Source organism: Canis lupus, chromosome 25 (assembly GCF_003254725.2).
Source record: "Canis lupus dingo isolate Sandy chromosome 25, ASM325472v2, whole genome shotgun sequence".
NCBI classification, from domain to species: Eukaryota; Metazoa; Chordata; class Mammalia; order Carnivora; family Canidae; genus Canis; species Canis lupus.
This window is the reverse complement of record NC_064267.1, coordinates 11,669,885-11,684,636: the sequence shown is the minus strand read 5'-3', so window position 1 is coordinate 11,684,636 and position 14,752 is coordinate 11,669,885. Positions and strand designations below refer to the sequence as shown.

At 54.9% G+C, this 14,752-nt stretch overlaps 1 protein-coding gene across 2 annotated transcripts; it reads right to left on the bottom strand.

Moving 5' to 3' along the window:
• Window positions 1-212: 212 nt before the first annotated feature.
• On the bottom strand, window positions 213-7,955 carry CDX2 (caudal type homeobox 2). 2 transcript variants are annotated; one of them, XM_025463819.3, is made up of 3 exons: window positions 7,046-7,955; window positions 3,406-3,547; window positions 213-1,944 (listed from the first exon to the last, which is right to left on the bottom strand). In XM_025463819.3, exons 1-3 carry the CDS (start codon window positions 7,584-7,586, stop codon window positions 1,803-1,805), a joined length of 825 nt encoding a protein of 274 aa, XP_025319604.1. In that variant the 5' UTR covers window positions 7,587-7,955; the 3' UTR covers window positions 213-1,802. The 2 variants fall into 2 exon arrangements, with proteins under 2 accessions (XP_025319604.1, XP_025319603.1); XM_025463818.3 differs by having other exon boundaries at window positions 3,402-3,547; window positions 7,046-7,913.
• Between the last annotated feature and the right edge of the window lie 6,797 nt (window positions 7,956-14,752).

Genomic DNA, 14,752 nt, shown 5'->3' with positions numbered 1-14,752 from the left:
GGCCCAGAGCGCCCAGCAGGGCGGCTTCCAGGTCCCAAAACCTCCAGGGCAGCGGCCCGGTGCCCAGCGGATCGGCCAGACAACAAGCTACCGCTACTGAGAGGGTCTCCTTGTACCGGCTCTTGAATTCTTTGGGCGGGGGAGGGGGAGGCAGTGGTGAGCAAGGGAGAGAGTTTTCCGACACAGAGCAAGGAGTGGAGACAGAGAAGGGCTCACGGAAATGCCCAGTGATTCACTGAAGACTATATTCATGGAAATGTTGCCTTGGGAGAACAGAAAATAAAACATTTTTCCTTAATGCTCATGTTTAACTAGCTGGATTGTGGGGCATCCCTAGGGTGAAGGAAATCGTTGAGGAAGGGGATGCCTGCATCAGCCTCAGCGTGGATTGGATGAGATGCTATGAGGGGACTCTCACCCCAACCCCCCATAATTTCCCCGGGCAGCTGTAAAGCAGCTGACCCTGCAGATGTGCATTTTGCCCAAAGGCACCCCCAGGAGAACCACACATTCCACAATCCAAGGTTGGGCTCAGGCTTGGGGGCAGGGAAGGTCTCAGAACCTGCTCCCTCAGGCCTCTGACGCTCTGGGGTAAAATGAGGTTGTCCAGATAACCTTCTCCATGCCCTCCCTGATTTTTCTAATACTAGCTTGCAAGTAGACAAGATACTTCATTTCTTAAAAAAAAAAATAATAATTTCGGATAAATATCTGAAATCTGGAAAGCTCATTTATCCCCTTTTTTCTTTTTAGAAAAAAATTCAACCGTGCTCAAATAACCCCCACTTCCCTTCACCATATCACTTCTCTCCCCATGGATCCAGAAGGCTTTTTAAAGGCTGGGCTGGATGTTACACAACCCAAACAGCAGCAACAACAACAAAAACTCCCCTTCTTCATCAGCCCCAAGATTGTGAAAATGACAGGAAGTCCAGGTTGGCTCTGGCATTTATAGCACTGACATACATTCAACCCAGAGAAGCTCTGGTGACAGGCTTTCTAAACAAGGCCCTGTCCTGGGCCCTCTGGTCAGGCCTGGAGTCCAGTAACCACGCCCCTCACACCATACACCGCACATACACCAGCCAAGCCTTTCCTGGTCTGGGAAAGGAAGAGAAGAAAGACAAAGACCTGGGGGTTCTTCAGTCTTTGGTGGGTCCAGGTATCTATCTTAGCTGCCTCTGACTTTTGTAGTTAAATCTTGCCTGCCCTTGCGGCAGGAGGAACCAGCTGACCCTTGAATGGCAGGCGGTAGGCAAGTAGCCACCTTGGCTTCAAACACTGGGTTCCCCCTGAGTCCCTCTCTCCCCTTAGCTTCAACCAGAGATGCATCCTGCAGATTTGGAAGGCCAAGAGCTGGGGAGGAGGGGTACGAAGGCTTGGTCTGTTCAGCCAGTCCAGGCGATGCTTTTGCCAGTACTAAATGAAGCCCCAGTTGTCAGATCCCATCTCCTCGCTGGCAGAAAGTCCGGCCAGAAGAAGTAAAAATCTGGGAAAATGTCTTCCTTGAGGCCTCCAACCCCACTTGTCCTTGCTCCTGGCCCCCATGTTTTTCTCTGAGAGCTAGGTAAGTTGGTGTACATTTGTGGAGGGGAGGGAAGGGGGGTCTCTCCTGAGGATTCTAGCAGAGTCTGTGCTCCTCATGGCTCAGCCCAGAATCGCTCTGCTGCTGCAGGCCACTGTAGGTCATTGGGTGACAGTAGGGTTTAACACCCCCGCCGCTGGCCCCAGAACCCCGGGGACAGAGCCAGGCACCGAGCCCTGCAGGGCAGACACGGGACTCAGGGACTCCGGGACACTTCTCAGAGGACCTGGCTGGGGCTGGGGAGGCTGCGGTGCAGGTGGTGGGGCTTGCGGGGGCGGCTGCTGTTGCTGCTGCTGCTGCAACTTCTTCTTGTTGATTTTCCTTTCCTTGGCTCTGCGGTTCTGAAACCAAATTTTAACCTAGAAATGGAAAGGGGGGGGAGGAAGAGAGGGTGATGAAGAAGCTGGTGTAGGGAGGATGCCTTCTGCACTAGCAGCAGTTCTTTCCTCTCCAACTATAGAAGTGCCTTCTCTATCTCAGGGCCCCCCACACCTTCTCCCAGCCTTTCAACCGAGAGCCCCATGACAGCTCAGTGCCAGAGCCCTTCCGGAGCCCAGCACAGCCTCAGGAGAGAAAAGCCTTCCTCCCTCCTTGTTCTCACCAGGTTTCGTTACAAAGCAACCTTTATCTATAACTTTACTGGGAGAGTTCAGCGTCTCAGAACTAAGGAAAACAAACTGCAAAGCCCTTTCTACAACAAGCGAGAGAAGGCCAGCATGGATGTACTTCAAAATGACAACCTTTGACCTCTCAAAACTTAACTGAAATGTAATATTCCTCACTTTAAAGCTGAGAATGAGATCTTTTAAAAAGATATAACAATTTATTTGAGAGAGAGAGAGAGAGAGAGAACACAAGGAGGGAGGGGAGGAGCAGAGGGAGAGGGAGAAGGAGAGAGGAGCTCAAGCAGATTCTGCACAGAGCGTGGAGCCCCGCACAGGGTTCATTCCCACAACCCTGATCTCACAACCTGAGCTGAAACTAAGAGCCAGATGCTTAACCGACTGTGCCACCCAGGCACCCCATGAGAATGAGATTTAACATGGGGCTTCCCAGCGGTGGATTTGGCCTGTTTTCCTTTTTTTCTAAACCATATACAGTGTTCCTGAGTCAAGCCTCCCTCTAGTATTTATGGGCAGGGATTGGACTCTTATATTAATTTTCCCCCCCAGGTATTGTGCTGGGCACAAAGAAAATAGGTCTTTTTTTTAAATTTTTTTTATGATAGTCACAGAGAGAGAGAGAGAGAGGCAGAGACACAGGCAGAGGGAGAAGCAGGCTCCATGCACCGGGAGCCCGATGTGGGATTTGATCCCGGGTCTCCAGGATCACGCCCTGGGCCAAAGGCAGGCGCCAAACCGCTGCGCCACCCAGGGATCCCGAAAATAGGTCTTTTAAGTCTTCTATCACCCAAATAGAATTCCAGATTAGACTGATTAGACTACTACTCAGTTTTTTTTTTTATTTTCTTGCATTTCCCCCTGGAAAATAGGAGAGAAAAAAAATCCAAAAAAGACAACTAGAGGCAGAAGGAGCCTTTTCTAAAAGCATTCAGAAGGAAATGTTCTCCATCCTCCTACTTTATTTATTTACTTATTTTAAGCAAGCCCTACACCTAAGTAGGGCTTGAACTCAACAACTGTGAGATCAAAAGTCACATGCTCTATCTACTGAGCGAGCCGGGCGCCCCTCTAGCCTCCTTTAATCTGCTCACAGAACTAGGTGGATTCTGGGGTCTGGCTTCTAACTCCGCACGAGGAACACCCCCACCCGCCCGCAGCCAGTGATCCCCCGGAGGGAGCAAGGCGGTTCCCACCTGCCTCTCGGAGAGCCCCAACGTGGCGGCCAGCTCAGCTTTCCTCCGGATGGTGATGTAACGACTGTAGTGAAACTCCTTCTCTAGCTCCAGCCGCTGGTGATCCGTGTACACCACTCGGTATTTGTCTTTCGTCCTGGTTTTCACTGCGGAGGAAGGAGAAGTTAGGGCTGAGAACTGCAAGGCGGCCCATCAGTCATGGGTAATGACAAACCTACCTAACCCCAGGGCCATTTCTCTTCCTCCGCCGCCCCAGGGGGCCAGGGTTTGGCTGGTTCCTGCCGAGTCTGACAAGACCCCCCAGGGGGTCCTGATGGCAGGGTGCAAGGCTATCCAAGACAACTAAACTAACCTCAGGGTTAAGTGGTTTTTAAAAGTGAAGAAAAACTAAAATCTCAGACGCCTACGATAGCTGAACCCAGCCACCCTTTTGGTAAACCAAATATTGTCCTAGAGAAGGCAACTTCCAAAGGGAAGCGGGGCAGGACACAATCTCCGGCGTCCTGGGAATATTCGGGTTTTCAGGCCCACCAGAGATGGAAGCCCTCCCCAAGAACAGCTCAGGTCTTGGGCACCCGTCAGCACAATGTGTGGGGTGGCGGCGCTACTTTCTGTTTGCTTTATTACAAGTGGAAAGGCAGGTGCAGGAGCTGATAGATTCTCTGGGGTCACCAGAATCTTCTCCCAGGCCCACGAGGCCCAACTGATGGAATTCTGAGCCGGGATCTGGCAGGCAGAGAGCCCCTCCCGCTGGCAGCACCGTCTACCTGGCGGAACCTGGTTTGGCATTTGTCACTTTTTCTTTTTTAATCCCCCATTTATTTCTGCTACAGACTGTGCCAGAGCTATCCTGACCAGTGATCTATGCTCATTGGATTGAGTCAACATATTAAACCTCAGGTTGATTGTTTTACTGAAGGGCCTTGACAAATAGTGCCCGTCGCGCGGTTGGAGCAGGCCCGAGCCTGGCGTCTCCACCGGGTCTGCCCTGGGTCAACCCTCGGCTGGGCCCTGGCCAGGAGCTCTTCCCTCCTCGTGGGCCCCAGGTCCTGGTCTTCCTGCAGCCGAACAGGTTCAGTCGCCCAATGCCCAGTCCTACAGGAAGATCTAAAGGGTCTGGGAGTCTCTTGGAGGTGTTTAATGCTCCGCAGGCCGACTTTGTTCAGGTAAAACCCTTTGCAAACCACAACAAAAGCGCCCTGGGAAGATACAGGCCGGATCAGAGGGAGCTCCCCCGAGCCGCTGAAAGGGGAACACAGTCGCAAACAATGCAGGACAAGGCGATCTTATCAAAGAAAAGCCCTTTCAATGCCTTAATAACAACCGCATTCTGTTTGAATTACCACTACTGAGCAAATGGCGGCCCCGGCTTTCATCCCCCTCCCCGCCAGGCGCATTAACATAAACACGGCCCGGCAGGCGCATTTGAATGGGCGCAGCGGCCCCGACCCCGGGCCTGTAAGAAACTGAAGGGAACTAACACGTTCCGAGAGCCTTCCAGCTGGAGGGCGCGTTCACACGCGTCGCCGCCCCAAGCCCACTCGGGGCTGCCAGCGGCAGTCGCCCCGTTTTACAGATAAGGAAACTGAGAATCAGACCAGGTCACGCAGGTAGCGTCAGGCGCGGCCGACACCGCAGCCAGCTGGGAGCCTGAAGGACACCCCCAAGGGTTGGGGAGCCGGGGCGCGAAAAGTTCTCCGCGCTGAACATCCCGGTAGCAACGCTCGCCTTGGGGTGCCTGCGCGCGGCTCTGGCTCCAGTGCTCCCCTTGCACAACCCCTGACCGGCCGGGAACGCGGTGACCCGGGCCCTTGCGCGCTCTGCGGCTTGCGCCCCAAGGGCCTTGGAGGCGCCCCGCACCCCCTGGGAACCGAGGAGGGGGCTGGAGGAGGGGAGAGATGAGAGGGACTTGTGAGAATTCATTATTGACTGCGAAAGTCACCACCCTCTTTCCGGGCCCTAAAAGAGACAATGGCAGGGCTGGGAAGGTGTATATCAAAGCGGGCCGGGCCCGGGACCAACCCCCTAGCCCCTTGACAGATGATGCTCCGCAGAGAAGTCGGGCTCTGGCCCGCGGGCCGCGGCCTCAAGACATTAACATCACAAGGGCGCCCGGCGCCGACTGCGGCCTTGCCACCTCCGCGCGGGACATCACAGCGGCCTCTCATCTGCTGACCCCGCGGCCTGGGCTCCTGTGGCTACCCCCCTCTCCCCCGCCCGGCCCGGCCCCGGGGCCACTCTCCCAGGACACACCAAAGGTCTCCCTTAGGGCCCCCGATCGCTGCCAGTTGTACCCCCAGGCAGGCTCCCTACGAGGGAGCCTTTTCTGAGAAAGCGCTCTGCTCAGACGGGAGCGCCTCCTCTTGGGGAAGGGACCTAGAAGAGGTTCGAGGCTGGCCCCGTGGCCTTCTCCCTGGGCTGCGGCATTTCCCACCCGGCCTGTGCCCAGTGACGCAAATACCGATGCCCAGAGACAGCCCCCAATGGCTTCTCTGATTTATATGGTTGTAATTGGCTATAAAAGTCTGAAAAGTGGCCATAACCTGCATGCGGGTCGGGTCGGGCAGGGCCAGAAAGAAGGGAAGAGAAAAAAGCGGAAGTGCAGAGGGCTAGGAAGACTTCAAGGAGTGCAAAAGGGACGCCAGCAGGACTCTCCCACCACACCTATTCGCATTCGCACTTCCTTCCCACTTTGACACACACAACCCCATACCAGGAGGGGCAGACCCGGAACTAAGGAGCCCCCACAATCCGGCAAACCTAGGATGTCTGCAGCAGGGACATCTCCTGAGCAAGCTTCTTGAACGCAGCCGCGCGTGTACACACACACACACACACACACACACACCCCTGAGACCTGGGAAGGAGGGGTGGGAGAATGGGAGAAATGATCCCTGTCTGGAGCCCAAGCTGAATCCCCTTCCCCCTCCGCGGGGGACTCTCAGGACTTCTTGCCCGCGGCCCTCCAGCTTTTGACTCAACTAACTCCTTTGCAAATCCAAGGTTCAATGACGGGGCGCGCTCCCTTCTCCTTGGTTCCTGGGGCCTCTGTTGCAACTTGCAACTCTGTTGCAGCTTGGCCCGGTCTCCCTGCTTGCCAGAGCTCTTGAGATCCCTTGAATTGGCCCGAATGGCCGAACCTGGCCCCACGCACAGCCACCCAGTCCTCCGGGCCACCACTCTTCTTGAGCGCCTTGATGGCGTGGAGGGAAACGCTCTAAAGCCCGGCCCGGTGCAGGGCGAGGCTCCCTTTCGCCCGGGGCTCGAAGCTACGCACCGAGCGCTGGCTGCAGCGAGAGCGGAGGACGCGATCCCGCTCCTGCACCGCGGTGCTCGCCGACGACCCTGGGAGCGTCCCGAGAGTGCTGGGACCGTACGAACGGAGGACCGCTGGAAAGAGGAAGGCTCCCCTCTGCCCTACACTGAACACGGGTTGGGAGCCCAGAGTCCTCGCTCCCGCCCGGCGCCGACCCAGGCGCCGCAGAGAAGCTCCGCAGGCGAGGCCGGCCGAGTGCGTCTCCGCCCGGCGGGGCTCCCTGCCAGCTCCGGACGCCTGCGTCCGCCCCGACGCGCGGCGGGCCCCGCATCCCCCGAGCCCCCGAGCCCCCGAGCCCCGCAGCCCCGCAGCCCCCGCCGCCGCCTACCTTGGCTCCCGAGGGACGGCTGCGCGGGCTTCCGCATCCACTCGCACAGGTTCCGCCGCTGGCCGCCGGGGGACAGCTGCTCTGCGGCGGCCGTGGCTGCGGGCCCCGGAGGGCCGGGGTTCAGTGTCTGCAGCAAGCCGGTGGCGCAGGAGGGCGCGGCGGCCGGGTGGTGCGGGTGGTGGTGCGGGTGGTGGTGCGGGTGGTAGTCGGCGGGGCTGCTGTAGCCCATGGCCGAGGCCGGCGAGCCCCCGTTGAGGCCGTGCGCCACGGCGTTGGCTGCGGCCGCGGCGCCCCCCGGCGCGTAGCCGTTCCAGTCCTCTCGCAGCGGGGCCCCGTAGGCGGCGGGCCAGGAGGGCCCCGGGGACTGCGCGCTGTCCAGGTTCGCGGCCGCCGCGGCCGCCGCCGCCACATGGTAGCCGCCGTAGTCCGGGTACTGCGGGGGGCTGACGAAGTTCTGCGGGGCCAGGTTGAGGCCGCCGGAGTGGCGCACGGAGCTGGGGTACATGCTCACGTCCTTGTCCAGGAGGTAGCTCACGTACATGGTGGCGAGGGCCCCCCAGCGAACCTCACCATGCTGCCTGGGGGCCGACGCTGGGGGCTGCCGGGAGGCCGCAGAGGGGAAGGGGCGACGGGGCGACGGGGCGACGGGGCGACGGGGCGACGGGGCGCGGCGAGCGGCGGCAGCGGGCGCCCCGGCCGGCGGAGTCCCGCGGGCTCCTCGGGCGCCTCTGCCTCTGAGGCGGTCCCTCCCTCGGGCCGGCCTCCTCCCTCCTCCCTTTCTTCCTCCTGTCCTCCCACCTCCTTCCCACTGGGCTGCAGAGGCGGGGAAGACCCGCCACAGGCTGGAGTGCGGAGCCCCGGGCCGGCGGCCTTTCGTGATTAACGAGTGTTTACAAGACTCTATTAGTAATGACACAGACACCAATGGCTGGAGACGTCGAGGCGCAGCGCGCACCCTGCGCACAACCCCCCGAAACACGATTTGCATTTTAAAAGATAAGGAGAGGGGGGAGCACGCGGGACCCGATCACAGCTAAATATTCAAACCTTTATTGTTAAGAGCTTCCTCCTTCCAACCTGGTGCACTTTAACCTCCAATCACAGGTTCAAAGAATGAAATCAAGAGACTTGCAAAAGAGGGGGTGGGGGGGGGAAGAACTGTCTTGATGGGAACCTGGGCTTGGAGACTAAATAACAGTGTTTATGCACTTGCGGGGTCGGGTGGTGGGCATCAAGAAGCTCCTTCTATACCAAAGAGAAAAGAAAAGGGAAGCCATTACTTTGATGACAACGTTTTGACCAACGGGGGAGATGACGACCGGCGGAACCCTAAGAGATGGGCCCGGTTCCTGCCCTGTTTGAGCTCTCGGCCAGAACGACTGTGACTGCGGGGCCCCAAACAACTGTCACTGCTAACCGGATTTTTTCTTCCCCCAAGGAAACCTCTTGCCTCTCCCACGAGATAAATTATGACCCAAGCTTCAGGTTGCATCTCGGAGTTCATCTCACATTTGGGGTTTCAGTTAAATTAAAGCAATTAATGTTTTAAAGAGCATTTGCATTCAAGAGCCAGCACGGTCAAACCAAGGTGCTGGCAAAGTTCTCATTTTTTGAGCAGGGTGCAGGTGACACAGTATGTTGTCTGCAAAAATTCAGCGAGCCTACACGTAGAGGTTTACTTAAATGAGTGGTTAAAAATTAAGGAAAAGAGAGCCAGAGTTTCTGATAATATGTACGTAGGTACATGTCATAACTTTGTCTTAAAAACACGTTCTGCTTTACAAAGCAAAGCTTTATCCGAAGACAATTGTCTTTCATCTCCAGGAGAGGGGAAGGGAACCTAGGCCATTACCGATTGCTTCTTGAGAGCTCCGAATGGGGAAGAGTTGGGAAAGGATCTTCCTTGGTTTTGATGCACTGTGTCGGGGGCACGGGGCTTGGTGGCGGCTGCTGGGACCTGTGTGGCAGGGCCTGGCTTGTGAACTGCCGCAACTGGAGCGCAAGGCGCCGTGAGCTTCGTCTTAGGCACGCGCCTCTGTTTTAGCCACTGCAGGCAGCAGACCCGCGGGAGCCTTCCAGCCCTTCTCTACTTACGAGCCCGGACTGTGCTGACGGACCAGGATTTGAGAATCACAGCGGCCCGATCCACGGACTGGGCAAGATGCCTGCGTGTTTTTGAAGGCGCTCTTGGAACCAGCGGGACGCTAGCCACTCATCTCCAGATCTGCACTTGTCGGTTCTCATTGTCAAGCGCTCTCTGGTATTTGTCACTTCACCTTCTCATCTCTGGAGAGCTCCTTCCAGTGCCCTTTATCTGCCTTGATCCTCACATCTCCCTAGATGGGGAACAAAGCTGGTGTTGTCATCTCCAGTTTTACAGATGACACCCACCAAAGCTGCATAGTAGAAAGAGGCCAGGCCCAAGTAAGATCTGAACTAACCCAGGGGTGTGGGATCTCCTGCTTGCTGGTCTCCCAAGAAAGAGGGTTAAAAATCAGGGGTGGGGAGGGATGTCAGAGAGCTGAGCACTCAAGAGGTGGGAGACAGGAGCAGGTCCTCCATTGATCTACTGGCCTGGCCCAGACAGCTGAGTGTCATTGGACCTCTCAGGAAATAAAATAGGAAATAAATTGCAAGCCCCATTACAGAACCCAAATCACTGAGTTGGGGGAGAGGGAGAGAAAGTGGGAGTCTGCAGTCCTGATGGGGTGGGAATGTGGGAGGTTAAGTGGTAGGGCACTGCAGACTTTTGATCTACCAAACATCTTCCTCCTCTTCCTGGAGACACAATTCCTCTTTCTGTCCCCCCATTCCCAGCCCCCTCCCAAGCCTTGAGCTCTGGAAGCCGAGGCCCAGGCTCAAGCCTGTGTCTTCGGAATGTGGGCATTCTTTGGAACAATCACTTTATTGGGGACAGCCATTCCCTCCGCCCTGCAGTGGCCGCTTCCTGCGTTTTTATGGCTCGGCCGCGGGCCGCTGACTAATTGTCCCGGTTTTCCAGCTGTGTCTCTGTGCTCTGCCCCTGAGAAAGGGCTCTGGTCTGCCCGCCCAAATGCTTTGGGAGCGACCAGGGTTGCTCTGGCCCCAGGGGTCATGCCAGACCTCAGAGCTGGCTGGACCACAGGTAAACCTGAGGCTCAATTGGGGTGCAAGAGCTGGAAAAAAGGAAATCGTGGTGAAAAAACAATTGGTTTTCTTCATGGAAAATGGCCTACATGGCAGTAACAAGCACACCACCCCCTCCTAGGTCCTGGGTCTGGCTATTTGGTGAGAGGAAGGGAGCCTATACTGATTTCTTTGAACAAGCTCCTCAGATTGGGAGTGTCCCTTCATATCCAGTTGCCCTTCATCCAAGAGGCCCATCTGGGTCCCCAAAGGGCAGGGTGCCAGGAGCAGAGAGTAGTAGAAGGTGGCTGATGAGAAAGAAGCTTGGGTGTCTTTTCATCGTGATGATGGCTTAGCCTCTGGCAGGTCTTTGTGAGGTGCCTATCCTCTGGAGGCCTGCTCTGGATGGGACCCCATCAGCCTTTGGGTGCAAATGTGTGGCCTGTTGAAGGCAGGTGCCACCTGCATCAGAGCCTCAGGGGTGAGTTTTCTCAGTACCAGACCCAAGGTACTTGGTGGCTTTCTTAGAACTTTTGGCCTGAGCTGAGAACCACCTGGGATGGTCATCCCCAACCTCTCTGCTCAAGGCTCCTTTCCAGCCAGTACCTCTGGTCTCCAACCAGCTGCCCCACCAGAGAAGCCTTCAGCAAATCGCTCTGGAGGAGGCACAGTGGTGGAAAGCTTGGGGCTGGGGTTGAGCTGAGGCTGAATGTGACCCCGCGGAGTCAGAGCTAAAGCAAGCTTTTAAGGGTAGGAGAGGGTGGGAAGAAAGAGAGCCAGGTAAATAAAGCATCAGGAAGACTACAGGGCAGCCACAACTCAGTTATCAAAGGGACGTCTCTTTGTTGCTAACATTGTAAAGGCCATTCAACATTCCTCGGAGAGGGTCAGGGCTTCCAGAATTCCGGCTGGTGGCTAGGGCTGGGGCGCGGTGGGCAGGGCAGGGGGAGCAGCTTGAGGTGCAGGAAGGGGCGGATTGCTCCTCTAGGCAGATGGACACTCCTTGAATCTACAGATCATTGACAGGGCTCTCTCCCTGCTCAAAGGTCCCCAGTGTTTGCTCCAGCTTGGGGAACCCTCCTTTCCCCCATATTTGTGGCTCCTGAAAACTGGGGTGTCTGTGACTCTTATAACCCAGATAGGGCAGGCCATCTCTCTCCATCTTAGCTTGAAAGTCTACTTTCTGAATCCTGTTCAGATCAATGAAATTATCCAAATAGTGAAACACTTCTGTTCTCCCTCTCCTGTTCACAGGAAACCTCACCCTGCATTGACCTGGATTCCCGGGATAATTAAGGAAGAGTGAAAAAAAAAGGGAATGTAGTTTGATAGTTGTTCAGCTTAGCAGTCTACCTCACCGTGGAGAAATGACTCGATCTCTACCTAATTTGGTGTTTGGGAATTGTTCAGGTATTGCACACAATCAGCAACAGCCATGCACAAAGAAAAAGGTTCAATAACGGGTGGTTTGACCGCAATACCCCTGCACTGCCGTGCCACACGGCCCACTCAGCTAACATCTCTGGGAAGTAAATGGATGGCAGTGTCCTTTCTGTGGGGTCTCCCCAGAGTCCATCGCCTGCTCAGCCCCATCAGGCCACAATGGATCCCAACATGTTCATTCTGAACAGCGAGAGGGCCGAAGCTGTCCACAGCTGCCCTGGCTTCACTTACGGGAGCAGATGTGTCCATACCCACATTGGACTCAAGAATATTTCCCTGGCAGCCAACTGAGTGTCTGGTCTTCTCTATCTGAGGCAAAGTTCCCGAATTTGTGGGAAGTCATTATTGGACTACAGTTTTAGCACTCAAGGGGAGAGGGTGCAGGAGAGTGGGGAAATCCATTGCTTTATTCCTCTCATGTTGGCATCACCATGCTTTCTCATCCAAGGCAAGGAATTTACATTTTATACTATGCTTTTCTCTCCAAAATATATTCCTTTTTTTTTAAGATTTTTTAATTTTTTATTTATTTATGATAGTCACAGAGAGAGAGAGAGAGAGAGAGGCAGAGACACAGGCAGAGGGAGAAGCAGGCTCCATGCACCGGGAGCCCGATGTGGGATTCGATCCCGGGTCTCCAGGATCACGCCCTGGGTCAAAGGCAGGCGCCAAACCGCTGCGCCACCCAGGGATCCCTCCAAAATATATTCCTAAAGCCAGGAGATTTAGGAAAAGAAAGGGCCTCAAGAGAGGGGGTGATATTTGGGTACAGAAATCTGGTTTTACTCCTTGGGTGAATGTTACGCAAGTAAGTGACAGTGGCCTGTTTTCTTTCTTCTGAAATTAGTCTGAGGTCAACTGTGTAGGTATTGTATAACCCACTCTAATTCCTCGAGATGGATGAGCACTGAGCCCCTTGAGAGAAGGCCTTGGGGTCTCACCCCGGAGGAGAACTCTTGATGCTGAGGAGAATTGGGCTCTGAGGCCAGCAACAGCTAAATGTTATCACTTGCTCTTGAGGTGGAAGGGCCTTCAGTTACCATTTGTTCACTCACCAACGTCTGTGCCTGAAGTGACCTTTGCTTATCATATGAAAATATGTTCCAAGGAAGCCCTACACAGTAGGCTTTATGAGGCTGAGGGAAGGGGCTCAGATAAAGTTCAGTTCTCCTTGAATCACTGGGCCCACTGGGAAGCTTCTCTCCCTGGAGGGGAGTCAGGGGACTTACTGTCTATGTAGCACTTCCACTTTATAGTGGAGAAATCCGAGGTTCAGAGAGGTCAGGTGACTTTCCCAAGGTCACACAGCTAGCTGTTCCAGTCACTAAAACTAAATGAGCTACTATAGGTGCATTCTTTGCAACCTGTAGGACTCTGTACAGATGTTAATTATTACTGAGGCTGCTGGTGCCACCCTGGAAACACAAAACCAACTAGTTGATTCCCGGAATCCAAACTCCCCATTCCCCTCCTCCTCACCCCCCTAAATAGTACCAGAACAATCAGGTTCTGTTATTGCCACAGTTCTGACTACTTTCTGCATCCTATTTATTTCTCTTTTTCGCAGACACCTGCTAACTGCTGTTTATTAGTTTATTGAATGGCGAATTTTCCATAAATTCCATCCCATATTTTTTGCCAGTTACCAAAGAAGGTATCCATCCACTCCTGTCCAACAGTAAATACTTTTTGAAAAGAGCTATTTTTTAAAATTTTTATTTATTTATGATAGTCACACACAGAGAGAGAGAGAGGCAGAGACACAGGCAGAGGGAGAAGCAGGCTCCATGCACCGGGAGCCCGATGTGGGATTCGATCCCGGGTCTCCAGGATCGCGCCCTGGGCCAAAGGCAGGTGCCAAACCGCTGCGCCACCCAGGGATCCCGAAAAGAGCTATTTTTGAATTGGAACTGATATCCTAAGGCTGATCCCTGGAAATGTGTGAAATTTAAGATGAGTAAAGAAATTTATATAAAGAAATTGTGTTGTCTTTGCCCCCCCTTCCCTTACTTCCCAGGACAGTGTCCGTGTACATCTTTTGGACACCTAGACCAAAAAGCTGGCTTCTTTGGGCAAATAAAAGGAGGCCCCCCATTCAGCTTCTTGATTACACACGTGAATACCAAGCTCGAATTGGGCTCGTGAATTCCTAGCGGGAGCGCTCTCGGGTCTTTTTTGCTCCTTTTTGCTCCGAGCACCAGCTGGGTTGGGCTTGGCCGTTTTAAGAGGGAAGTGAAATGTGGCGAGAGAGTCCCCCCCACCTGGGAAACAGGTGTGCTTGGAAGGCCTGAAGGGCTAGGGAAACTGAATTCAGCTCCCGTCTTTCCACTATTTTTAGTATTGCTATTGTGGGCTGTGTGTGTGTGTGTGTGTGTGTGTGTGTTTTAACGAATTAGTATGTAAAGTATTAAATTATCCACCTTAGAATCCGTGCCAACCACTTCTGGGACCCCAGATACTCGCTGGGCGCTCGGGCCACCACATCGCCTTGGCCGGTGCACACAGAGGACCCAGACTGTCGCCGCCCGTCTCCGCGGTCCAGGTTTGTCTCCCGCATGCGGCGCACCGGAGCGCGGAAAGGAGAAACATCTCTGCCAGGCCATGGCCAGCAGGAGCCCAGGGCGCGTTGCTGTGTGAGCCAAGATGTGGCCACAGAAAACTGCCCTCCCAGTCCTTGGCAGCCACAGGTGACCCTCCTGCGAAAGAACTGCCTCCGCCTCTTTGCTCCTACTGGAGAAAAAAGCAGGAGCTGCCAGTGGTTTTTGCCAGGGCCTCTAGCCAGCCCGGCGCCCAGGACCCGCGTCCTGCGCCTGCCCGTGAGGCTACAAGAACTCAGGAGCCTTGGGAAGAGGCAGTGCTCGGCCAGTTCTTCCTCCCCTTCCACGTCCCAGCTCCTGTGAGGGGGCGGATCCAGCGCCTTCCCCCACCTTACCTCCTCCTGCAGAAATAAACAATTTTGGACAAGCTTTGAAATGTAACTGTGACTGAGGACACCCAGGTCGTGCCTGAGAGGTCCAGATCTCCTGTACGCTCAGTCTAAAATTACAGCTGGAAGTCTTCCCTGGGAAAGCCTGGCTATCTTAGGTTGAGCACATTTACACGGAGGGTCCAGACTCTGCAATGGGGGCTCATTTAGCTCAGCTGGACTCATCCTAGGGT

Bases quoted from the DNA above. Each gene is read 5' to 3' on its own strand.
- CDX2 (XM_025463818.3), bottom strand. From the start codon at position 7,586: ATGTACGTGAGCTACCTCCTGGACAAGGACGTGAGCATGTACCCCAGC. The intron at 3,548-7,045 runs GTAGGCGGCGGC...CTTCCTCCGCAG, and splicing joins GCCGTCCCTCGGGAGCCAAG to TGAAAACCAGGACGAAAGAC. The intron at 1,945-3,401 runs GTGGGAACCGCC...TTCCATTTCTAG, and splicing joins TGGGGCTCTCCGAGAGGCAG to GTTAAAATTTGGTTTCAGAA.